The sequence below is a fragment of the Mugil cephalus genome, chromosome 8 (genome assembly GCF_022458985.1).
Source record: "Mugil cephalus isolate CIBA_MC_2020 chromosome 8, CIBA_Mcephalus_1.1, whole genome shotgun sequence".
In the NCBI taxonomy this organism is placed as follows: domain Eukaryota; kingdom Metazoa; phylum Chordata; class Actinopteri; order Mugiliformes; family Mugilidae; genus Mugil; species Mugil cephalus.
Window position 1 is genome coordinate 6,449,190 of NC_061777.1, and position 26,904 is coordinate 6,476,093.

Consider the following 26,904-nt stretch of genomic DNA (forward strand, 5'->3'; position numbering starts at 1 on the left):
GGAGACGAGTGAGCAGCAAAAGACGTGGAGTTCAGAAGAAAGAAAATAAAATAAAAACTTCAGAGATGGGGAGTAGTGTGGCACCCTGAGTCTCGGTGACAAGCCGGGCCAGCTCAGAGGATGGAATGTTCCAGAGAAATATGTTGCCTATTCATGGAAGACAGGAAATAAAGCTCTCCTTCACTTCACCTCTTTTTCCTCTTGGTCCTCAATCCCTCACACCGAATTCAGCTGCCAGCCTCGTCACCTATCGCCTCACTTTTTCTATCTGCTTCTTCCTCTTCTCCCTTCTCATGGCCTTTGGGTTGCTTTCTTTTTCCTACTTTTTTTTTTTTTCCTTCCTGTCCGTCTTCCTTCAGTTTAAATCAATTCCTTTCTTCTTCTCCCTCCTTTCACGCTTGGGAAACTCACACAGCGTGATAGTGTTGCACCACTCTGACTGGTAGCGGGTTGAATGTGGTGCAGCCTGCCATCTGGCTTGTGAAAGGATACGGAAAATAAATAAATAAATAAATAAATAAAAAACGCACTTCCTTTGCTATGGAGCTCATTAATACCTGACCCGCATCCTGTCACTGTTTAACCGGCCAATCTGAGCTGAGGACTGGTTACGAGCCAAAGTGGACGGTGAAGTAGATTAACCAGCCAAAGTGGACGGTTGAAGGAGATTACAGCACGATAGCGGTTAGAGCTAACCCACGCCCACATATGTCGAAGGTGTGTGGTCCGCAGCAAAACGACATATTTACAGTGACGTTAAATTGCAAAAGTGCACGCTCGTAGACACACAAGCACATCCGTTTCGCTCCGGGGCGTGGGGGGTGTGGGTTGGGGCTCCAGAGTAAAAGGCAGTGAGAGGTCTGGCTAGGGTTAATCCTGAGATCAATCCAACACACACAAACGCACACGCGCGCACACACACATACACTTGTGGTTGTTAAGCAACAGTCAATAATGAACAGCTTTCACACGGTAAGAGTAGCTTCACTGTGTGTGTGTTTACAAGCCAACACATGGCTGTGTTTTACACTAACAAAGCATACAAATCCAAAAAAACCCAAATTAGTTATGCTATCCAACATACACTACTTACTATTTCTTCGTGTGAAAATCACAAAAACCCATCTGCTTGATGAAAGAGACTTTCATTTTTTGCAATCGTCCAAAGCAGCAGCAAATGGGGCTGCAATTTTAAGGGTATAACCGACCTACTTAAGACATGTCTTTGTCTTCCAAATGCATCAAAGTGCACCCAGAGGAGGCGTAGGGGACTTGGGGAAAAGGCACAGCTATGCCACGAGTTGACCACATCAGTTTAAATATTTATTTATTGACTTAATGATGATGTTGATGTTAAGGAAATACAAAGTTATTGTAACTCATCTTCAGAAATACATAATTTAAATACCATATATTTCACTGCTCTGTCTAAAAACTGCTACTGGATATTCAGTCCATCACCTCAACTCCCGTAGCCATCGTTGTCTTCAAAGAATAACAATCAGCCAGTTCATTCATAATGATTTCCCTGAGATCACTATGTGAATCACTAATCGCATAATGCACCCCTTGACATCTCTTCTAAATAATTTCCGTTGGGGCTGTTTTGTTCCTCAACAGGTTAGCTATTTGTGAAGCACTGACCAGGTTCACTGTAAGTGGAACAGGCTAAACTAGGCAAACGGCTAGGCCCCCCAAACTGGAAGGGGGCCCCTAGAATTGGCTGATATTGGTCCATATCAACGACAATGATGGAAGCCTTATAGACACTAATGGGGCCCCCTTGTAGCGGCTGCTTGCTAGTAGCTAGATGGTGAAACCCACTTAGACACTACAATGACGACACGTTGGGAGTCTCCCTAATGGGGTCCCCAGAGTGTCTTAAAACAGCCCTGGAGCTGACTGCGTGCTAACTGATATCCTTGAGGATAACATATAGGATTAATCGACCCTAAAAATAATACCAACTGTTGAGTGTACATGTTGATGACGTTAAACTATACAGTAGGGGTGACCTGACGAGGTGGACCTTTGCTTCACGGCATTCACTCGCTCTTCTCCCTCACAAAAACTGTCACTCTCCTTCTCCCTTTTTCTCTCTCACTTCATCCCAACTGGTGATTGCTTTTCCTTGGTGTAATATCAAGCCACAAACTAATGGGATCCCGCCAAGAAGTAAAACTTCTCAAAACAGCTTCCCTTCCCTGCCTCTGATGAAAAGCACGAGCCAGGCGCGCATACAAAACATCTACACTACAATACTTAAATGCACCGCCAAATTAAGCGTACAAGTAAAGGCACAGATATTCCTTAACAATAAAAAGAAATGCTTCAGGGCACCGCATTACTCTTTAGGCCATCATACCAAAGAAATGCACATGTACAGCCCTGTGCTTATCGAGACAGGTTTTGGCTGCCGCAGCTTAATAACTACTTGGAATGATGCAAAATGTACTAATGCTTTCAAGACCAACATACTTCCACGAATACAAACTGCAAACTCCAACACAAAAAAAGGCATAGGCAATGCTTTCACATCTGTATTTTGTTCAAAATTGTAACTGATGCAATACTGTTATAATGAATTTAACCTTGGTTCTGTAAATCTATGCATGATGAGAAGACCCACTGCTGCTGGCAGACACGTCCTCCAGTTACGCATGCTCCCAAAGATGCATCAGGTAAACTACTTGGTTATATTATTATAAGGAAGTCGTTTCGGCCCAACTGTGCCGAGACCACCCTCTCAAACCAGGCTTAGCTCGTTTCAATTCTACCAGAACAGAGCGCAATTGGTGTCTTCTCACCAGCCTGAATGAAGCAGCTGGAGGGGAAAAACGCTCTCTGTGTGAAAGCACCCGTACTGCACATTTTGGACCCGAAGATCATCACTCTCGTTTTCTAATCTAACCATTAAACATTCAATCTGTATAAAAGTCAATTTAGGTGACAAACGACGCATGGAAAGAGCCCGGGCCTGTCATACATAAACCAACGTTAACATGGAGAGAATGTAAGCAGCACGGAGAGATGCAGGGCTTTGAAGACAAATGACAACATATAGGAGAGCAATGGACAAAAATGAGCAGAGAGTGAACGTGTTTTAGCTTGATAAGCTCTGCGTTGACCTATATAATGCACAGAGATATATCTGCCATCCATCATCTACCCATTAAAATGTATAGAAGCCGTACTACTTAACATTGATGTGTTTTGTTAAGGCGACGTTAAATGCATTACAACCACGCAGGAGCTTGAGATTTGATCCTCAATGGAGATTTGCTTTGCTTTTGAGCGAATGATAGAAAACATGTGTGCTAGCGAGGGTTCAGATGTACTGTACTGCAGCAGCAGATTGGGGAGATATTCTAAAATCCTGGCTTCAGGAAAGAACAGTCTCACTGACCTTTATGTTAAAACTACATTAAAAAAAAAAAAAAAGTTTTTATCTGGATGCAAGTTGCAGCAGGGACAGTGATGAATGAATAAGTGGTGTGTAGAAAAACAACAAGGCGGCAGCAGAATTCTGGATTAGCTACAGGAGTCTGATGGTAGACATGGGGGCACCAGCACAGAGGGAGTTGTAACAGGCCAGTGTTGGATGGATGAGCCTGGATGAGGGCCTAGCCCCCCCCCCCTCTTTGGTGATGGGAGTGTAAATCCTTCTGAAGTTATAGAGGAGCCATCAGCGGGACTTTCCTAAGGCTGAAACATTTGCTGAACAAAAAAAAAAAAAAAAAAAAAATACATCATTTACTGGGATCATTCCCAGATCCCATATTAGCTTCCAACTTGGAAGCACCATAGTTTTGCCACTGGTGATAGACAGGTCTCTGTGACAGGACCCTTTCCCGTAGGGTTCAAGAAACAGAAGCACAGCTTTACTCAGGGTGAGGCCCTGAGATGTCAGGGCTGCACTGTGAACGGCTTAGATTACATACTCAACATCCTGGCACTTAACGTGGTGGAATACCATTGGTGTCCCAGAACACAAGAAGAATGAGCAGTATCGCAGCAGATGGATTTACAAAGAGACACAACCAACGAGACTGCCAAAAGAACGACGACACGTTCTCCAACATGCTTGGGGAAACCTGACCAAGTGCGCTGTTGTTTCGCTCTTTACTGCCCTTTTATGAAGTTAACGGGCAAATGAAAAACATTCAGGACGTTATCTTTGATGGTAAACTTTTAGTATCTGGAAATTGACCTCAGTACTTTACACTGAATTATGTTCTGTACGCCAAGTTATCCATTTGGCTCAAGTATGAAACCCCACCCACGTATCAAGGCCCGCTAACAAAGGACGTTTTACACATCAATGACACCACAATGACAAAGAACAATAATCAATCTAGAGTCAATGTAGCAAACAATAGGTGCTAGGTGCTGCGGTATATTTACCGTTTAATCTTCGAGTATCCAGGCACCGGATACTTTGTGTATTTTCATTGCGACTCTGCATCCAACGATCCTGTGAATTATTTTCCAGAATAATAAATGAATCATTGAGTCCTCAAACTGCTAGAAAGCTACGAAAACGTCTCCTCAAAGCCCTAATCACTTAAGTTGAGGTTGCAACAAACACTGGGTGATAGTTTAACTTCAAAATGTTGGAATAATAATAGATTTTCCTCTATTTTCGATTAGATAGTGAATGAAATGAACAATTTAAAGGCTAGAATATGGGAATGAGTATCAGGTTCAACAGAACAACAAATAACAGGCTACATAATGACGATACAGTGTCAATTTAACATTATAAACTTCACAAACTTAGGATTTACTACAGTACTGTGACATTAAAGGTGCTGGTTTTAGCAAAGTGTACCTAATAAACTGACAACTTAGTGTTTGTTTCCAGTTGTACAGCAAATGTTTGGCAGTTCTGCTTGACGAATTATGTACATGTCTGAGGTCTGAGTACAAGTATCGCTAGCAAAGTTGAGCAGAGCCAGAGACAAAAGGACTGGTTATCACAGTGCTTTGCATCGCAACGTCAACCCACGTCGATTTATTCAGCAGGAGGTACCGTCGCCTGGCAATCCTCCACTTTAAGATAGAGAACTTGACAAGACGGAAAACTGCATGTCGTCTCTAAAAAGGGGTCATGCTGAAACACGAGTGACGTAATCATTCTTTAAGATCGTTAAAATTCACAAAACAGAAACATATACAATCCCATTCTCATGATTTAAAGGATCTTCCACAGGGCAGAATGAATAAGAAAAGCTGCTTTATATCATTATATCAATATATCAATGCTTCACGACAGTTCATGGCTCTGTCTCTTTCCATCTCTGGCATCTAAAAAGCCTAACAAGCAGTATATAGCATTTGCAAGATGAATCAGGAGCATCATATTAAAGTGACATTTGTCTCTGGCTGGGAGCGCTCTGGCGGCCAAACCTCTGAATAGTCTCTGGCCCATTTGAGACACTTAAATTGGACTCACCCGCTACACAATTTTAAACCAGCAAATGCATCAAGTCTAAAACACTGCACCGGTGACTACCTCGTTATTTTGAGTCTTCATTTCTGTGTTAAAATATCGGTTCTAATTGTGAGAGGGCCCCTTCTCCACCACCAAAATAAGTCTCATGATGCTCATGTATTCCAAGCATCCTTGAAGTCAATGGCATTTCCTCCACTGCACTATAAATAGGTTAATCTACTAACCACAGAAGACAGTGTTGGGAAAACACAGTTGCATACGCAGGGACACGGAAGGTTTTTAAGAGGCCTAACTACTTCCACATATTGACAGGCTGCTAAGTGGACTACCTGACCTTTGTTGGTAAGCCTGAAGCCGGGTTCGGTTAATGTGTGCACAAATGGAAAGACCAGAGGTGACAGTGATGGTCTCACTGGTCAAAGCCGTGCACGTGCTATTTGAGGAGCTCGGGCTTAAGCTGATAAAGTAAGACTACATATTTCACACGCACTTTAAATTTCTTAATGAAATGGGTTGTTTCCAGGGAGACGAACATGAAAACTGTCTTTTCTTTGTCCTGTCTGTCTTTTGGTCGTTATGATGCAGGCATTGCCCCTCACTTTCCATCTTATTTGAAGTGTTCGTCATCTCATTCGGCCTCTTTTGTGTCCCTATGTTGAATGAGATAAATTCACTCGGACTTGCGTTTGTACCGCATTGACTCTCGAACCAGCAATGGATGCTCCCTAAGGGGGTCATGAGATGATGCACGGAATGTGGAAAGCATCAAAAACAGGATGCATACCGCCATCAATCTCTGCGATTGTCACAACCTTTGAGAATATGTGCCCACACTGACATTCACATGCATGGAAAACTACAAAATACAAACTTCTTTGTAGGCAAATGCTTATTCCAATCGGCCTGTTAAGGAAGTAATATACGTACTTCCACGCACGCAGTGACACATCCACCGAATATCAATCAATATAGCCCCAGAGCGGTGTTGAGTACTGGCTCTAACCTACATAATCTGTAATCTCCAGCAACAAATCCCGCAGAAACACAAGCATTCATCAGCTCAAGCATTTCACGGCCACCCCCACTTTCCACATACAAAGCCAGGTATACACGCGGAAAAGGGAAAATCGTAACCACAGACCATAACCGCTCAGTCAGAGAGGCATAACCGGCACAGAGGGTATTTTTCATTTGTTCCAAGTTGGAAGATCACATGATGAACGGCGTCCCTTAATTTGAATTATCACAGATGATCAGAAACTAGACAAAACATGCTACACACCGCATCTACACTGTAGCTGATATGGAGGCGAGGTAGGAAGAGCAAGACTGTGACATTGTAAGTCTGGATAAGCATGAGAAACTGGGCAATTACAGCATTACAAGCCTCGAGTTAGCATCATGTTGTCTGTATTACACTCACACCGTAAACAGTCTAACTAGATACTGGTGGCTCCACATTGTTTCATGAGAAAACACACAGCTACTCATGACTGAATGTTTGCTTAAGCCAGCCAACTCAAGAGGGTAGTACAAACGTTTTGATAGTTACATTTGAAGTAAGCATACATTCAATCTTATTTATTTAATTTTTTGCTTGTGGGAGTCTGTCATTAGTAGGCCGAAATAATGTTATCAGTTTTGATTTCTCCTTTCTGTTCTGTGGAAACCGAAGTCAGAGAGTGTTTGTGCACAGGACAAGCCCAGGCCCGGGCCTGCTGAACAACATGCACCTCGCCTTCAGGGTTGGTTAAAGCAAAGATCTGCATGACGTCACACTCAGCTGAGGACAAAAGCCCACTACCTTCTCCCAGACAGAGAGGTGGGGGGTGGCTGTCAGAGCAATAAATGGACAAGCAAGGGAGAGAGAAAAATGACTTGCAGATGGATTTGCTGCTGCTGCTGCTGCTGCTGCTGCAGTGTGTATCACAATACGTGTGTGCAAAAACCCTTCCACTGCCTGCATGCGAGACAGCTTTTAGGTTTCCCATGTGCACGTGCGCTTTATGGGTGATGCAGTGTGCCTACTGTGTATGTCAATGCCATCATGCACTGCTTGTCAGGAAAATGGTAGGCAGTGCTCTGCATTTTAGATCAGCAGAATAACACCGCAATAACAGACTTGCACATTTTTCAGGCTTTTACACGTAAGGGAACAAGGTCTCAGCATCATTTCTCTGCTCATCGCATGATGCAATGCAGCTCCAAAGTGCAATCCAAAGGAACAATACATCCCCTGCACTGAGTGCTATCCTCTCCTCTAAGCTTGGAGTGATCATCATCACTCCACTTGCTGAGCTACAGTCATAATCTCATGGATGTATGCCACAGCCGGTTTGATCCCTCCTTCTTGCATAGTGCATATGTGCACAATCCCAAGAGGGCGTGATAGTGAATTATAACTAAATTGAATATTTAGAAAAACGCATTGACACGCAAGGGACGCCGGTGATTGATGCATCGGGATTTCTATCATTTTTGTCCCTGATCAGAGCAGACAGCACACACATAAAGAAGGTGTGCGGAAGACAGACAAAGCAAGGGAACGCCCCCTTACACCCTGCAAAGATACTGTCAGGTCATCAGCTGGCGTAGGCTAGATTCCAGTCATTCTTTACTCAGATTCGCAATTAACGAAAACAAAAGACTGTTAAAACATACGCATGACTTCAATAAAAACCAATCCGGATTCCCCACTACATAAATAAACCCTTTGTTCAAGCTCACACTCATAGCCATCTTTAAACTTTACACAATCCACACGGTCACACGTCTGACACATCTGATTATATTGGCGTCTACTCACCTATCAGAAAAATGTTGACTGGGGAAGGTGAAACACAGCTGACGCGTCCCTGTCGTCTGGGAATTTGGCCTTTTTTCTTTTATTATCTCTTTGCTGAGCCGAGCTGCTGCGTTGTCGGTTTCCAGGACGAAAAAAAACACGAATTCGAAGCTAAACGTTGGTAAACGATAGCTACGATGGGGAGGAGAAAAAAAATTACTCGCACAGTTTCAGTCTCGTCCTCCCACTCTGTCTTGCCACATAGCTCGCTTTGCTACGTCCCTTCCTCTCTGTGCCTGTCTCCCTTTTTTGTGTGCGTGTGTGTGTGTGCTCGCAGCTGTTTTCGTTGTTTCAACCTTTGCTTAAAGGAAGAAAGAAATTCTCCCCTGTCCCTTTAACAGAATGTACTTCCGGGATTTTCTGGGCGAATATATAAAAAGGGGCGGGGCTTCGGGGGCCCAGCTGAGCGACTGTCATTTAAGCGATTGGCCGCTTCCGTTTCTCTTGACCAATCAGCACTCAGAGATGACGGCTCTTTAAGATATGCAGATTTATTCAAAAATTCCGCTCTGTGATTGGTCCGTGGATTAGCTCAAGACCCGCCCAGTACACGTGCTTTTTCCTCTCCGCCCAGTAGCTTCGAAATTCACTTTATTCCGTCAATATTTAACAGAAATATGAAATAAAAGAGAAACGAGTGCAGCTACACATAAGTGGCACCAGCGTGCGGTAAAATTATTCACCTATTATTCAACTATAAACACGTCAACCAAGCTTCTTTTCTTCCGTCGTTACTGAATCAGCTATAGCCATGTTGTCACCGAGCTAAGAATAGATTAGATACACGTCGTATCCCCATATTGCCTCCCAGCTGCACGGAGATCCACGCCCATATCTACCCAGAGTACACTGGGGCCTTGTTGTACTCTCTCTGCAGTGGAGAAAAGACAGGAAGGCCTGCAAGCTCAACGAGGGCAAAATTAGGATTTACTGTTCCTGACCCGTCATTAATCTCTGTATACTGATATTCCCCTTTGCAAAACCAACCTCTGCCCAATTTCTCACATACAGTCACAGCAAAATCTGTCATTAAGTATTTTTTTTTATTTATCATTTCAAACAAACTCATTTTTGATTAGTCCAAATCATTTATCATGCAGGACGAGTTTAGACCTGCAGAACTCCAAAGGTTGGGTTGTCTGCCTTTCTAGAGCCCCGATTCTTTGTGTTATTTTCATTTTCATTTTGTCTTATTAAAGAGTGGTAGATGAAGTTTCCCACAGAGTGTACCATCCATTTTTTTATGATGCCGGTTAACTGAATGTTATCTGACAATCTTAATTGTGCTTGTCTTCCCCACACAGCTGAAATTATCACTGGGAGAAACAGACTTCCTCCTTATCAGGAAACCGGTTGAGCTTGGTCGTTTTAAAGGACACCTGGCACACACACTAAAATATCACTCTTCCCCTTAACATGTACACCAGTTTCAGGGAGTTTCTTAGCTAAAGGGCATTATTCGGCTTAAAGCGACTACATTTACATAGGCAGCCTTTCGGTATTTTGCTGCCTAACATGATCTGAAAAAGGAAATGAAAGCCCATCATGTGCATAGGTTCACTGCAACACGCACACACACACAGATGAACAGCTTAATGCTGGATAAACAGAACTACTGTCTCAATAAACATACCACTATACTGAGAAGTTAATGTTTAAGAGACACCTGCTACAAGATTTAAATATCATTGAATCACTTCTTTTTTTTCCAGTTATATGCACAAAAGATCACATTGAAAACTACTAACCTTCAACACACTGTGGTCTTTGTTAGATTAGTGCCTTGCGCCCCCTACTGTGCATGTGGAGGAAAAGTTGTGTTGTCCTCAGATCTCAGTCTAACCAGCTTTGGTCATAATCCAGGAGTAGATTTGCAGTCGCTGATTTACAGACCAATTAATTTGCATCTCCAACTATGTTTGAAATATTTAGTGTGTATAATGACATTCAAATGTATCTTTTTAAAATAATTACCCAGTAGCCACAGCTTTATTTTACCAAGTACATATATTTACAGCAATAAAGTGCATGTACAATTTCCCATACACACACACTCACTTGGCCATCAGTGGTTCTTTCAAAAATCTTCATTTTGTCTTATTTAACTTGAATAATAGTGCTGATTCTCATATCACAACAGACAAAACAGTCAAAACATGTCAGGTATTTAAAAAAAATCTTACATATTACTTTTCATCTTGATAAAATAATCAGCACTATTATTCATTCTCAGTACATCTCATCAAAAATATAGTCCCTTGTTCACAATGTGCAAGCCACAGTATATACATGTCATAGTATGATGGTTGCCTCTGAATCATCACACAGTTAGTTTTAAGTGTTGTCAGAATATGACGGCGGCTCAGTGGTTTTTGTTTTCTTTGAAGCCTCCGTGCTGTGCTCCTTCTTCCTCTTCTGTCTGTTCTTCTGTCCTTCCTCCTGTCTGAATTGGCGCCTACAATGAAATCCGATTGAGTGTTTTAGTATTTTCTGACAGCTTGCTTGAGTTAACAAGTGCCACTAAGATGCTAAATACAAGGTACAAAAACATATACATGTCTAAAAAAAATATACATGGGGGAAAAAAAGTCACATTAGTCTCGGATGTCGTGACGATTTCTGTGAACTCACCTGGACTGCCAGCGTCGGCCGCTGTTCCACACTCTACCGAAGGAGGGAAGCCAGTTGGCGTCTGTGTGGGAGCTGTGATCAAAGTTGGCCCCCACTCTGTTTGGAGGAAGCTTTTTCAGCTTCTCTTGCTCCTCTGGCAAAACACAGAGGACGGTGTTATTGCTGTTGTTTTGTATTGTGAGATTGTGACAATTTTATAAATATGCATGGAGGTTAAGATCAGAGAATATTATGTTGACGCTACTAAGTACTGATTAAGCTGTTGCTGTGATTTCTTGTATAGAACTTAGTACGTTTACATTCACATGAAAAAATAACAAATTATTGCCTTAATCCGACTTTAACTGGACAACTTAAGCACATGTAAACGCGTTACTCTGACTACAATCTGAGTTCTTTTTATCCGATTAAGACACCAAGACCATACGATTGAAAATCTATTTACTCTGTCATGTATATGCCCTTAATTAGACTTTAACTGGACAACTTGCGTGCGCATGCGCCACACCCACTGCGCTGGCGTATGACCCCGGAATAAAAACATCCAAGAAAGCTGGTTGCAAAAGAAGAAGGTAAACAGAGTCGGTAGAAGAATCACCTGAGGGATAGCGCCATCTTATCTGCTCCAGAAGTAGCGCACACATTACATATGAGATTAAAAAAATTTGAACTATCATCTATCTTGTTGTTGTTTGAAATGCTGGTCTGATGCATGAACGACTCGTTTATTATATGACGTAGTAGGTCAACTGGAAAGACGGCTGTAACAACCTACTGACAAGACATATATCACCACCTAGTGTAAAGGAGGAGGAGGACATGTTCCAATCAGTTATTTGATTTTTCTATGTTGCATGTAAACTGGGACAAGGACCAGCATTGAGAAAGAAAGAATGTAAACGCATTGAGTGCTGCGTTTCCATTACTCCTAGAAATGCACAAAACCTAAATATTGCAATAAAAATCTGGTAATGGAAACGCCTACATTTCAAAAAACTTCTCAAATATCACTAAAACACTATCTCTTTTGTTTAGTGAAAAACTGTAATGGAAACCCAGATGGTCATGTGAAATAGAAGTATAGTCATTATCCAAATAAATGCATAAAAACAGCATTGCTAAGATATTTCTGGACTTCATACTCTGCTTGAGGAATTCTTGATGTGATGGGCCAATCTCTGGGTGCCCGTCAGTTCCCGAGGTCCCCTCCTGTGGATCGTCTTGGAGCCAAGGAGGGAGGGCACCTACAAGACAGAGGCTGTAATGCTTACTTTTTAATCATTCACAAGTTAACTGAGCTCATAGCTATTAGTTAGACCTGATTAGAGTTCTGCACCACAAGCATTTTACTAACTTCACTGAGAAAGCAGCTTTGTTCCTTTGGTGCATGAAACAACGCACCTACTTATCATCACACATCATTAAGGAAACATTGATCGTCGTAAGTTCATTTTGCGGCTTCACACATTGACCCGAAACCACATCAGCTGAGAGAGATACACATAAAACTAACTTTCTCCAGACACAAGAATAACAAAGTATCCATCTCAATTGAGCGAATAAGTAATTATACAAAGACACAGAAGACACTTAGGAAGTCTAAATCCCCAATAAAATCATGGCACATTCTCTAATGTACAAAATAACATAGTTTAACTCCACTTCCCAATGTACAGCTGTCCTTGTCTAATAGTACAATTTAAGTTTCCCTTCAGTTTTGTTCATCCACATGCATCAATCAGCCAGAACATTACGTCATAATCACTGGTCAAGTCAATAACACTGATTAACTGAAATATCATGGCGCCTGTCAGTGGGTGGGATATATTAGGTAGGAAGTGAATGTTCTGTCCTCAGGGTTGATGTACATTAGCATTTAGCTAGTTAGCATGTGAGCATCAGACTGGACTGAACCGGGGACCAATGGAAGAAAGGGACCTGGTCTGATGAGTCATATTTTCTTTTGGATCATGTTTTGGTTGCATGTGCATAGTTTATCTGGGAAAGATGTAGCGCTAGGATTTAATGAAATCAGTGTTTTTAATGTTGTGGCTGATCTGCGTATATAATTTCAGCTTCCTCTTGATCTTTCCATACAATATTGCATCACTGTACCTGTATGAACATTTCCACTGTTTGATGAATCCTGTAACAGAAAAAGACAAATAATCCACTGAGTGGCTTTTATAACAATAAAAGTGAAGTGTATCAAAGGAAGTAATTAATTATTAAGCTTAAACACTTTGTTTATGATGGCCGTCGGTCTACCTGATAACCGATGAAGGTCAGGCCTGGTCCCGCTGCAGCCCACGGCACTTCAGCCATTGAGTCGACAAAGCTGCTCCCGACCTGCTGCGCTGATCCTTGAGGCATAAACTGAGAGCTGTTGCCCAGACAAACAAAAGTCATTTGATGTGTTATTGATGATCCTAATGAATAAATACATAAATAAATAGGTGCAGTTATAAACAGCGTCACCTGACAGAATCCTCTGCAGACACTTCGATGCCGTTGGATCCATTGAACAACTCCGGCTCTGCGTCACGCTGATTTTGATTCAGGAAAAGCCAACAGTGGTTCACAGAGGAAGTCTAAGACCTAAACTGAGCTTCATCTCAACCCTTGCGCCTGCAAATATTAAACTAAACCACTGTTTTCATATTTGTATTTTTGTCCTTAAATCACCTCGACCAACAGACACACGTTGTCCTGTCTACACGTATTTTACAATGATGAAGCTAAAGAATGATGGGATTTATCATCTTACATAAATATGCAACAGTCAAGGCAATGATGGATACTGCCACTGCATCCAAGGCAAACAAACCTCTAAAAGCGACTGAAAGACCTCCTGACGATGCTTTTCTTGGGCCCGGATATTATCAGCTTCCTGCACACATGAAAAGAAAAACAGATAACAATGGGTTCATTTCACTAGTTATCATCACGTGAGAAGACAAAGGGTCACAGTAAACAACACGTCCCTGGCAGCAGTGGGAGCAAGTGAGTGGCTGTGGTTAAGGAGGAATCATGCTAGCTGGGGAGCATGCTAAAGGTGTCGCTAAAGGCTAGCTGAGTAGTTTTAATAGCTGCTACGTGGTTCGGTCTGAGCCATAGATATGAGGTTGTGTGTGTATGTTTTTACTTTTGATTTTGATAAGAACCATAAGACCGTTTGGTCGTTTGATTTTGTATTTGGGGGTGCGGGTTATGGTTATGGTTCAGTCCTGTATCCTCAATCCCCATCCCTTACACGAACCTGAGTCTGTATCCTTATTCTCCCACCGTCCTCGACCCTCTTCACCTACTCGAACCAGGGTCTTTATCCTCATCCCACCCTTTCCCAACTGCTGTTGGCTAGGCTAGTTAGCTGGTGTCTCTTTCTTGGTTGCTAGCAGGTAGCTGACTTCTTTGCCTGCTGGTCGGGTTTTCAGTTGGACTTCTAAATGAGTTTTTGCCTCGGATCTTGGCACGAGGGACTGTAACATCTTATCCTGTGTATTAATGAATGATAAAATAAAATTCCATAGAACACTTGAATGAATCCCTTGACCTTTTCTGAGGTGGATCATCAGCAACTCTCATGATGGGCTGTATTAACTTTAGACATGCCTTGAGTTTTCATTTGGCACAGTCGTCAACATTTCAAACTGATGTGGTTTAGTTCGCGAGCTTTCTAACTTCAGTATGTTGACACTGTCTGTGTGAATAGGTTCATATGCACAAAGCTTCAGAACATGGCTGCAGAATAATTAATCAGCAGAAATTCAGTCAAACAAGATGTTTGCTTTACCTCTTTAATGTATTCATCCTCTTTCTCCACAAATGATTCCAACACCTTTTCCACCTCAGCTTTAAACCTGAACAAAATAAAGAGTTATCAGTCCAGATAATGTTTTATTTACCAGACTATTTTTAATAATGTGGCTCACTCTGCCTACCTTTCAGTTTCCTCCTCTGTGATAATGACCTTGTCTCTAAACTTTGGGTCGGCCTTATTTTCCCACCAGAACTTGTGTGTGTTCTTCTTGTGTTCCGGGCTGAAAAATAATACAATTGAGACATCAACCACAAACAAGAATATATAAGTAACTCACATGCAATGTGTTGAAAATGCTCCTTTTATTGTGAACTTAAGAAATATACAACTATGGGTCATGTGCATGGGTATATTTCTACTTGCAGCCTTTAAACATTATAAACACATTAGGCTGGGTTCAGCTATTACGAATTGAGGAAAGCAGAAAAAAGAGGCTATTAGGCTTTCAGACAAAGAACATAGTAAGCCTCCCCTACATAAAACCTCATCAAATAAAACTTACGTGGCCATGTGTTCCAACAAGCCTCCAAACAGCACAGTCATGTTGCCGTCCGTAACATTTTTTTCGACTTCAAGTCCACAGCAGTAGCACCAGAACGTCTGCTTGTGCTGGGTATAGTCAAACTTTTCTACTTGGGGCTTTTTAAGTGTTCGTCGAGCTTCCTTCACCTTCGGGACAGTGGATGAGAAACAGAGAAAGTATATGTGATCTGAGAAGATTGAATCTAAAGGAGTCTAATACAGCGTCTGTCCTGTTATCAACTATGACGTCTTAAAATGTTATGGTCATTTTAGACTATGTAGTTTGTGATGTTTTAGGTTTAGGTTACAGGTGGGATAGTCATACATGTGTTTGCAAAGTGCGAAAATTACATAAAACACAGCAATTTTTGAATGAAAATAATTGCTATCCCTTAATTGTCCAGTGTTTTGCTAAGAGAAGTGGACAGAACAAAACACTGAGACACATGATGGATGGTTTATTAAATGCTAATGCACATGTTCTTCTTTGTGAGAGAGAAATATCTATCAATATAAAATAATAACAATAAAATCATTACTACAAATAAAATGAACTTGTGTAATGTGTAGGAAATGGGGGCATATTCCATAACTTTAGCTTCTCTACTAATTAAAGTTGTTTACATTATGCCTATTTTGACTGCTTAAAAATAACTTTAATGCACCTCTTTGTTGGCCTTTTTTACTTACATTATCTCAAAACCTTTACATGGCAACACAAGATATATCCGAAAAAAAAAAAAAAAAAAAAAAAAAAACATTTAATCCGTGTCTATAAGAGAAAAACCAAACCCATGTGGATTATGACCATAGTTTGCAGCTAGCATTAGCATCGGGGCTAGCACCCTAATAGGTCAAGTTCAGCCCCGGTGATGAAAACCTGACATCAGAATAAAACATTAACCCACTTACCTTTTCTATGAACTTGAGAACAACCACTCTGAGTCTGCTTTGGTGATTTTTTCCGAAGATATGTCCCTTGCCAGTGAATGTTGTTTGTCTGCATATGGCGCAGTAATGTGCACCCATTTAGACACTTTGCAAGGTCCTGAATACTTTTACTGACATAAAACCTGTGATAAAAAACAAACAGTCAACACATTTTCGGTCTTTACGAATCGGTCTTTGCGAATCATCAAATTCTGATGAAACCTTAAAAATGATATAGACCAATGCAGGTTAGCAACGATTTGTGTCAGTCGTGTGTTACAGGAAGCAGTTCCGTCACGAAATGTTTTCCCCCCGGAAGCAGAGAGAAAGTAGCAACCAGGTGTGTTTTTCTTCTCCTCTAACCTGGTAAACATTACATTATAAAGTACGACGTTGTCTCCTATTTTATGTTACATATATTTTTAGCCAACTAAATAGAATTAATCTATGCATATGTGACAGTTACTATACATAGTAATTCAAAACAGATTATATTTTGGCAAAAACAAAAAGGCTTGGAATAGCTCCTGAACTGGATATAAAGATTACAATATGATCTGTAAAACACAGTGGAGGCATCACCAGGAATGAATTTATGCAATCCCTTTTCAGCCGCTGAAAATAAAGGATTGTGTTTGAAAAATTGAATGTAAAAACCTCATAATTAAAGAAACACTTAAAGTTCGTGTGATAATGTGACTACATCTTGAATATCTGTTGATGGCAACTAAAACTATCTTGGTAAAGTGAGTTGGGGAAACACACTTCCTGGTATTTGGAAGTGTATACTAGCTGCAGGCTGAATTAAAGTTCAATCAGTGAAAGTTTGAGCAGCAAAAGGTCCTCATATTAAAAAATACAGAATAAATGCAGTTGTGAAATGCAATCTGTTACTGTTCTTAGGTACAACACTGTTTTTCCTCAGATGTCAGAGACTGCATCAAACCTCTGCACTGATACGAAACATTTAATCTGAACAAAAACATGAACAAGTTTTAGTTTATTTGTTACTAACATGATGAAATATGATATATGACAAAAAAAATAAATAAATTCATGCTTATATACTTATAACATAATTTTCATTCTTAGAGAGAATCATGTCAATGTGCATAGCATGAGAGGTGGAATGCCTTGGTACAGTTAGATATTTGCTAGAAAATATTTTCTACGAAACAAAAACAAACAAACATTATTAATGCGTAATGTAATGCAGTGCATGAATCTGTGATTTAAACGATCCCATTTGAAAGCGGAACGGGATTGAAGCCGCGTCCACTTCCGGACTTTTAATAGTGTAACGCCGGCGGAAGTAAACAATAAAGCTTCTGTTGTTAGCGTTATTGACGTCGAGCCGAAGATAAATATTCCCACTTGTAAATAAACCAACAATGCCTTCGGTTCAGTGTTTCAGGCAGTTTTTAAACGAGCGACTTACGGCCGCTGCAGAGGAAATATTCACATTGTTTGAGAAAACCGTCGCCGAGTACGAGGAGGAGATCATCCGCCAGAGAAAAGTGCTGGAGATCGTTTTGAAACCTGAATTAAACGTTCTCAAGATAGGTGTGTAAAACCTTCATCTTTAAAGTACCGTCACAGAACTATGAACTGTAATAGGACATAATTTATTTTTTTAATTATTATTCATTTTTAATGGCTGCAATTATAAATGGACACGCCCCACCTTCACAATGGCGACAGAGACGTATTAGAGATGAATATGAAGCGGGTTTATCATTTTCAGGAGTCAGCTGATGGAGAAGCATGTAGAGTGCATGCGATGGCAACACATAAAACTGTGCATATATGTCTTAGGACATAATCTGTTGCAGCTGAAACAAATACACTGTAGTTCAGAAAATAGTAGAAGAAAGAAGCATTTTTTATTTTATTTTATTTTTAATATAATGTAACTGAAAACTGGGCTTTAAGCACACGGGTTTTCTTTTTTTTCTTCTTTTTTATTTCTTTAAATGTCTTGGTTGAATCCTATAATGTATTTTATCAATGGACTCAGAAGAAAATTACATATTGCATTCAGCCTTTACTCAAACACAACTTGTGTGCAGAGCTCTGACTGGTTCAAAAAGCTACTGCTGTCCCATATACGACCTAGCACAATGTTAAAGGGTTAAAGTCAAGTGGATGGAGGCTGCTCATACAATAATGTGATCCTTTAATTTATTCCACAGTGAGGGCATTTGCAGTGTTACAGCAGTTCAGTTTTATTTATATAGCGTCAGTTACGATACAAATTGTCCCGAGAGGAATTAGAACATTTGGTCCGAAACCTCCAGAGTTGGTGTGAAGGCGACGGTGGCAAGGAAAATCTCCCTTTTATCAGGAAAAAAAACCTTGAGCAGAACCCAGCTCATATGGAGGGATCCATCTGCCGAAGACCAGCCTGGTATAACGACAGAAAAGAGAGAGAAGAGATAGGACGGGAGGAACGAGATGAACATACAATTGACTCAAGCTCACATATGGAATCTGGTGATGATGTTACAGGGCAGTTTGGGAATATAAGAAATAAGCAGGTTGGAGAATTGTTCATTCAGTTAGGAGCGGATAACAGCTGTTCAGTAGTGGCACAGAATTGCATGACTAGTATTAGAGTAGAGAGCTGTTACAGCACCATGGAGGGAGTGGGACTGCATGGAAATACAGTATAAAAAACACACTATAAAAGTAAACATCATGATTTTCTGTCATCTTTGTCACTAATCTATTTTTTCCTGTTGCATCCCCCCAAGAGCTTGAAAACCCGCATGTCTGTAAGGAGAAGGAGGACGAAGACGAGGAGGAGGAGGATGAGGCTCTCACTGATCAGCAATTCCAGGAGAGGAGCTCCAGTCTGGACCGAGAGGACTCAGAACCTCCTCAGATCAAAGAGGAACCGGAGGAACTCTGTGCCAGTGCGGACAGAGAGGCGTTGACGCTGAAGCAGGAGACTGATACATTTACGCTTTCTTTTTCCTATAAGGACGGCGACCGCAGTGAAGATCAAACTCTGTGCCTGAATGAGGACAAAGCTCAGAGTGCAGCAAAGAAAGAGTCCGTGGACAGCGTGCTCGCTAAAAGCTCTGAAGTACCAAAAGCAGACGCTGACCAGCGGCTCCTCCCTCACAGCTCACATTCAGCCGAGAGCCAAGGACTCGCACAAGGCAAACGTGAAGACTCAGAACCAACCACCAAAAAAAAGACAAAACCACAGAAAAAAAATCACACCAACAAAATCCAGAGCACGAAGGCTTTAAAGACTGCCACGTCAAAAAAAACCTGCAATGCTCAGACAGGTCAAAAGTCTTTAAAGTGTGACACTTGTGGGAAAGCATTTCCATGTAACTCCAAACTGATCAGACACCTGATGATCCACACGGGAGTGAAGCCATATTCTTGTAACATTTGCGGTAAGAATTTCACTCAGAAATCAGCATTAAACATACATAAGAGAATCCACACGGGGGAGAAGCCATACTCTTGTAACTTCTGCGGGTATAGATTCAGAGACACGTCAACTTTTAAGAGGCATCTGAAGCGACACACAACTGAGAAGCCTTACCAGCAACTCTGCAACCAGGAAAGGACCTTCAGCCGAAGCCAAGCGGGGCCGCAACCTCTGCAGATTAAAGAGGAGGAAGAAGAGGAGGAACTCTGCGCAGGTCAGGACAGAGACAGCTTGCACTGAAGCAGGAGACAGATGTACTGTAGTTGTGTTGACTCTTTCTTATTGAGGAAATAACCACGGTGAAGATTAAACTCTGTGCTTGAATCATGGTGCAGAGAAGACATCTAAGTGAACAGTTTGCACACGATTAACATTTTTTAAATTGCTACAGTGGCTTTCATGTGAGCTTGCCTACCGATATATCATGACATGGTGCTCTGCCTATTCTGACTACAGAACTGCTCAAACATGATTTCCACAAACACAAGCTGGAACAACTGGACTTGTGGAGTGTCTTGAAGACATTTCAACGCTCATCCTCGAGAAGCAGCTTCTTCAGCTCTAAAGGCCGAATGGGGAGTTGGGGTTTACATAGAAACGTGGATGTTAGCGATTAGAAACCTGCGAGGCCAGGGTGTCCTAAAACTACTCAGACTACAAACAGAAACCAGAATGCGTCTGGTACCAAAACGTGTCCCTCGACTGAATATTCAGCATAATCATGTGCAGATTTCTATATAGTTTACAGTGGATCCATATTGATCAAACTCCTGAGAGTCCTCATACAGCAGGTAAGCCATATTCTTCAACAAACTCTGTAGTAAAGGACACGTCAACTTTTAAAGAGCGTTTGAAGAGGCCTTACCTTTGCAACACGTGGGAAAAATTATTATTTGTGAAACTTGTGGTCAAAGATTTCAGATGTTTTGGATACTTAGCTCACAGGGAGTTATGCTCTACATTTTAGTGTTACGCTTGTGGAAAGAGGGATTCAACCCTAACCCGTATTTGCCATGTATATATGTACACACATGTACGCAATTTGTTCTCTGCATTCAGCCCTTCCATCCACAAACACAGAAGGGATCAAACTTTTCAAGCCGTAGTTTTCTTTCTTACTCCATGACATGTGGATTTTATTGTAGTTTACTTTGTTAGTTACCGTTGTTCTTCTGGAACCATTTTAATCTCCTATATCTTCAAAAAATGTGTTCATATTGAGTGCATATAGTTCCTACAAATGTAAGTGACTGACTACTTGCATTAATATTTATCTGTATACACTACCTCGGTTACAAAAGTGGTTTGTGAACCCTGATGTTGAAGCTGAGTGCTAGTCCTGTTGGGTCACCCATGTTGGCATCCTGCTAACTGGAATCTTTTTTATTTTATTTTTTATTTTTATCTGTCACTTGTAATTTAATTTTGCATTTTATTGTATTTTTAACTGTATCAGCTTGGTGATATTTAGACTTTAGACATGAGAGGAGAAATGTTTCTACATGATGTACATTTGACATCGGGATGTTGTCGAATATGTTTAATGCATATTTCACCCAGTTTTGATTATTCTGGTAAATGTTTCCAAAGTTTAAGAATTTGACAGATGGGATGTATACAATGTTACCAATAGGATCATAGAGTCATGCATACAATGATCTGTATCGAAATGAACATGGACATTAAAATTATGTCTTTCTGATCTTACGTATTTATTCTAAAGAAATAAAGTCGATAATGTAAGAAAATTCCTATTTCTTTATGACCGTGTACCATCGACTTGCTCTTACTTGTTTTAAACAAAATGATTAAGTATATGAAAAACCAACAGTTCAAATAATTAATACGGTGAAAATGACCCAAATTACGAGCATAAAGACTCATTGAGTGAAAACGGAAATAAAAGTGAATTCATATCCAAGTTAAGTTAAAAGTGCAACACAATTAGAAACCATTGAACATGCGATACTTTATTGGACCAAGTAGAATAGAATAGAATAGAATAGAATAGAATAGAATAGAATAGAAATTCTTGTGTCCAGTAGCTTGTACACAAACATACGAATTTCTAAAGGAGTAAATTTAGAATTTTTAAAAAAAAGTACCGTTCTTGTATATTTATATTATTTCTCCACCCTCCTGTCCAGTTGGGGGCGGTAATGCGCCTTTAAGATGTTTTGCCAACAGCCATTCAAAATAAAAACAAAAGAAGAAGAAAACTATGCACCATAAGCGGAAGTACAGTAGCGGCTTCACCACGAAGATAAATATTTCCCTTTTTTATAAACCAACGATGCATTCAGTTCAGCGTTTCAGACAGTTTTTTAACCAGCGACTTGCAGCCGCTGCAGAGGAAATATTCTCAGTGTTTGAGAAAACTGTCGCCGAGTACGAGGCAGAGATGAAACGCCAGAGAAAATTACTGGATGTCTTTTTGAATCCTGAAGTCAGGATACACAGGATAGGTTGGTAAACGCTGTTATTACAGGGGTGTCAGACTCACTTTAGTTTATTGGCAACATTTAACAAGGAAATGAGAGGAATGCTTATTTTCTTAAGAAAAATGTTTGGGCACATATACGTTTGCTGTTTAGTCCTGGGGGTGTCCACTTCTCCGACTAAAACAGAGTAAAAGTCGAGAAAGGCAGTTATTTTCATTCATTCGTGTATTATCATTGAAAGATTGTAGTCTTCTAAGTAATTTTCTTACTTTGCAAATTCATGCTGTGGAACAGGTTAGAGTGTATTTTGTCTCACAGCTGCATTGCTTAAATTAAAAATGAAAAAGAGACAGAAAATGCAGAATAAAATAAAATGCAGCTGATTTATTATTTGAGGAAAACATATAACGGAGGAACAGGCAAACACTGTCCAAAAGGTGTTTAAAAAGGCAACTTGCAAAGGCAAAAAATAAATAAATAAATAAATAAATAAAAACAAATAAAAAGGCAACTTGTAGAGTTTTGAAAAGACGTTCTCCATCATCCAGGTCATAATTTCTATTAACGGCTGGATACTTGCCCGTCGTTAAATGGGGGACTGTTTGCCCCTTAACCACTTTCCCTATGAATGGTGCTCTGACAAAACGATTATCAGGGAGAGGCTCCGGTCTCAAGAGTTGAAATTTCTTGGAGACAGAAGTTAAGACTGTGATGTAAATTGATGCCAAATTAAATCTCAGTTCACCTCCTCTGTTAAGAGACGTTTTGTCCAATCTGACATAGAACCATCTGTCGTCTCTGGCTAAGGTACAAAAAGTTGCTACAGAAACAAGTTTCTGGTGGGTTTTTGCCGACAGAGTTTCCTTTTTGAACCTTAAATTTCCCACTAGTTCCTTACAACTGAAGAAGCTACATGGATGAACAGTGAAACACAACAAGTCCAGTTGCCTTTTTTTAAGCACCTTTTGGGTAAACCATGACTTGGAGGACAGAGGACAAAAACTGTCATGTATCTTGGCCCTTACTAAGACTCTCAGGGGATCTTGTGCAAAGAGAACCTTCAGATTAAACTTTATATCACTGACAGTAATTATTTGTATTTCATAACATATTGCATGCAGTTATTTATACCTCAATTATCACTACGTTTATATAGTTGCTTTGAGTTCTTTCAGTCCCACATATGTGTTTTAAAACACAGACATGATCATTTATAAGACACATTTTGCATATTGAAAACAAATTGTCTAATACAGCAATTAGAATTACAGCAGGTGAAAATTCACTACTCAGTGAGTGAATGGAGACTATAAACTGTGGAGTTATAGTACATGCAAGCCAACAAATTATTACTTTGCTGTCAAGTGTTGTGGTGTGGACTTAGACCTGCAGGATAGTTGCATAAAGGCTACTTTAAATATTGTTTCTGTTTATTTCTGCTTGTTTTTCCTGTCATTCTGTTAGTAACCTATTTCTTCTGCCACTTTTCCTTCCAGAGCTCCCACGACAAAATGTGTGCGATGAGCAGGTTCCTGCTGACACACAACTCTTTAACCAGGGGTTGAACTTCAGTCTGGACCGAGAGGATTCACAAACTCTGCAGATTAAAGAGGAAGTAGAGGAGGGTGAATTCTCACCCAGTCAGAACACAGAGGAGCTCGTACTGAAGGAGAATCGTGATATAGTCGTGGTGTCCGTTTCCTGTGGGGTGATAGATCACAGCACTGAAGATCAAACTTTGTCCTTGAATAATGATGATGATGAGTATGTGGACAGCATGCCGGTTAAAATATCTGACGCACCAGAACATGACACTGAAAGACAAACTGATCCTGTATCAAGTGGAAATGCAGAGACAAAACTACAGAGCGCACGTCGCTCCAACAAAAGGAAAAAATCTACAAGTTCAACAGTTCCTCGAAGCGCTCGGGTTAAAAAGTCTTTCACGTGTGACGCTTGTGGGAAAGTGTGTGTGTGCCTGTCCAAACTAATCCTGCACCAGAGAAGCCACACGGGAGAGAAACCGTATCGTTGCGACAGCTGTGGTAAAAGTTTCATTCAGGCGTCAGATCTGACGGTTCATCGGAGAATCCACACGGACGAGAGGCCGTATTCTTGTGACATCTGCGGGTTCAGATTCAGAGACACGTCGACTCTTAAAAAACACGTTGGCAGACACGCAAGTAAGAAGCTGTTCCTTAGATTGTGTTTGTTTGCACTGAGTTCTAGTTTCTTAAAACTGTACATAACTGAGCTCTTAAATTGTTGTTTTTACAGTGTTATCCCCATATGCTACCTTTCCTCCCCTTACACTTTCCTACTGTTATATGTGTGGATTGTGAACTCATTATTTCGATCTTTAGAAACACAGCTGTACGTAACGTCCCTTTGACATAATCGAGTCATTGACTGATCATTTTCTTTTCTGTCAGCGTGACAGTAATTTATACTATGATCTGTGTGTTAATTAACTCGGACATTAAAAGACTGTTTTCCTTCCAGAGGTCCCACAAAAACCTGTGCATGAGGTTCCTGCTGACTCACAACTCTTAAACCAGGAGTCCAACTTGAGTCTGGACCGAGAGGATTCACAACCTCTTCAGATGAGAGAGGAAGAAGAAGAGCATGAACCCAGTCAGGACAAGATGGAGCTTGTACTGAAGGACAGTCGGGATCTAGATGTGTCGTCTGTTTCCTGTGGAGTAGATCAGCACAGTGAAGATCAGAGTTTGTCCTTGAATAATGATGACGCTGAGTGTATGGACAGCAGGACAGTTAAAATCTCTGAGGCAGCAGAACAGGACACTGAGCAGCAGCTCCTCCCTCACAGCTCTCATTCGACTGAAAGTCAAAAAGATCCGGTATTAAGTGCAAATGCAGAGACAAAACAAAATAAACAATCTACAATGTCAACAATTCCCTGCAATACTGTTGACAAAAAGTTCTTCAAGTGTGACACTTGTGGGAAAGTGTGCATATATCTGTCCAAACTGAAAAGACACCAGAGAAGCCACACAGGAGAGAGACCATATCCTTGTGACATCTGTGGTAAAAGTTTCTTTCAGGCGTCTGGTCTGACGATTCATCGAAGGATCCACGCTGGGGTTAAGCCCTATGCTTGTGACATCTGTGGTAAAACATTCAGGCAGATGTCAGTGCTGAATGTCCATAAAAGAATCCACACGGATAAGAACCTGTATTCTTGTGACGTCTGCGGGTTCAAATTCAAAGACGCGACGTGTCTCAAGACGCATGTTGGCAGTCACGCAGGTAAGAAGGTGTTCCTTTGTTACACCTGTGTGAAAGCATTTCTTATGCAGCCTGACTTTAAAATCCACAATATAAATCATTCAGATGAAAACACTTGTCGTTGAAGAGTGTGGGGAAAATTCTTGATTGTTTTTGTTATTGTTTTGTTATACCAGTTATTTTTACAGTACTATCACCATATGCTACCTAAGATAGTACTTCATTGATCCCCATTGGGAAAATTCAAATTGTTATGTGTGTGGATTGTGAACTCTGACGTTGAAACTGAATTATATCTGGTGTTCTGACATCTTGCTAACTAGATTCTTTTCATATATTATTTATATGCTTTAAAATACTGTTTTCCTTCCAGAGCTCCCACAAAAACCTGTGTGTGAGGAGCAGGTTCCTGCTGACTCACGACTGACTAACAGGGAGTCCAACTCGAGTCTGAACCGAGAGGATTCACAACCTCTGCAGATGAGAGAGGAAGAAGAGGAGAACGAACTCAGCTCTCATTCGACTGAAAGTCAAAATGATTCTGTATTAAGTGCAAATGCAGGGAGTGGCCATCGCTCCGACAAAAAGAAAGAATCTACAGTGTCATCAATTCCCTGCAATACTTGGGTCAGAAAGTCTTTCAAGTGTGACACTTGTGGGAAAGTGTGTGTGTGCCTGTCCAAACTAATCAGACACCAGAGAAGCCACACGGGAGAGAAACCGTATCCTTGTGATATATGTGATAAAAGTTTCATTCAGGCGTCAGCTCTGACAATTCATCAGAGAATCCACACTGGAGTTAAGCCCTATACTTGTGACATCTGTAGTAAAACATTCAGCGAGATAACGATGCTGAATCTTCATAAAAGAATCCACACGGGAGTGAGACCATATCTGTGTGACATCTGCGGCAAAGCCTACACTCAGGCGTCAATACTGAAAGGTCACAGAAGAATTCACGTGGATGAGAAACCGTATTCTTGTGACATCTGTGGGATCAAATTTAAAGAAATGTCATCTCTTAAAAAACATCTTGGCAGACACACATCTAAGAGTCTATCCTCTGCTACACCTGTGTAAAAGGTTTCTTATGAAGTCCGACTTTTTAAACCACACTATAAATCCATTCATGTGAAAAGAAAAATCTTGTTTGTTTTTGTTTGCAGTGAGTGCAAGTTTCTTACTGAGCTCTGTATTTTTACAGTGTTATCCCCATATGCTACCTTTATTCTCTATACACTTTCCAATCTGTTACATGTGTGGATTGTGAACTCTGATGTGAAAGCTGAATTCTAGTTGTGTTGTTCTAACATCTTGCTAACTAGAATCTTTTTATCTGCAGCTATAAAGTTGATGTGCTTTGCATATCTCATCTTGATGGACTGTCATTATTTCGATCTTTAGAAACATCAGCTGTACATAGCGTCCCTTTGACATAATCGAGTCTAACTGAAGGTTCTTCTTTCAGTCCTGGTTATTTTGATTCTTGTTCAGTCATTTGGGATTTGGATGAACGGGGTAACTACAAACTCCCTAACAGCAAGATGATAGCAATCCATACTA

General features: G+C 40.7%; 4 protein-coding genes across 5 annotated transcripts in view; 2 read left to right on the forward strand and 2 right to left on the reverse strand.

Moving 5' to 3' along the window:
• The window catches only part of LOC125012325 (protein FAM214B), a 30,347-nt gene extending 21,723 nt beyond the window's left edge, over positions 1–8,624 (reverse strand). For both annotated transcript variants that reach the window (XM_047592210.1, XM_047592208.1), the window contains exon 1: positions 8,262–8,624. The gene's annotated coding sequence lies outside the window, so the exon portion shown is untranslated. The remainder of the gene's footprint in view (positions 1–8,261) is intronic.
• Positions 8,625–10,279: 1,655 nt separating this feature from the next.
• Positions 10,280–16,504, reverse strand: cenatac (centrosomal AT-AC splicing factor). The gene is made up of 11 exons (XM_047590928.1): positions 16,186–16,504; positions 15,254–15,420; positions 14,873–14,971; positions 14,725–14,791; positions 13,759–13,821; positions 13,410–13,477; positions 13,200–13,314; positions 13,047–13,077; positions 12,074–12,175; positions 10,932–11,064; positions 10,280–10,755 (listed from the first exon to the last, which is right to left on the reverse strand). The coding sequence occupies exons 1-11, from the start codon at positions 16,300–16,302 to the stop codon at positions 10,635–10,637; spliced, it is 1,083 nt and encodes a 360-aa protein (XP_047446884.1). The 5' UTR covers positions 16,303–16,504; the 3' UTR covers positions 10,280–10,634.
• A 987-nt stretch (positions 16,505–17,491) lies between these two features.
• Positions 17,492–21,394, forward strand: LOC125011934 (zinc finger and SCAN domain-containing protein 12-like). The gene is made up of 2 exons (XM_047591456.1): positions 17,492–17,766; positions 18,957–21,394. Exons 1-2 carry the CDS (start codon positions 17,595–17,597, stop codon positions 19,889–19,891), a joined length of 1,107 nt encoding a protein of 368 aa, XP_047447412.1. The 5' UTR covers positions 17,492–17,594; the 3' UTR covers positions 19,892–21,394.
• A 486-nt stretch (positions 21,395–21,880) lies between these two features.
• On the forward strand, positions 21,881–26,713 carry LOC125011929 (endothelial zinc finger protein induced by tumor necrosis factor alpha-like). Its single transcript, XM_047591450.1, has 4 exons — positions 21,881–22,116; positions 23,589–24,275; positions 24,595–25,362; positions 25,715–26,713. The coding sequence occupies exons 1-4, from the start codon at positions 21,945–21,947 to the stop codon at positions 26,419–26,421; spliced, it is 2,334 nt and encodes a 777-aa protein (XP_047447406.1). The 5' UTR covers positions 21,881–21,944; the 3' UTR covers positions 26,422–26,713.
• Positions 26,714–26,904: the final 191 nt, after the last annotated feature.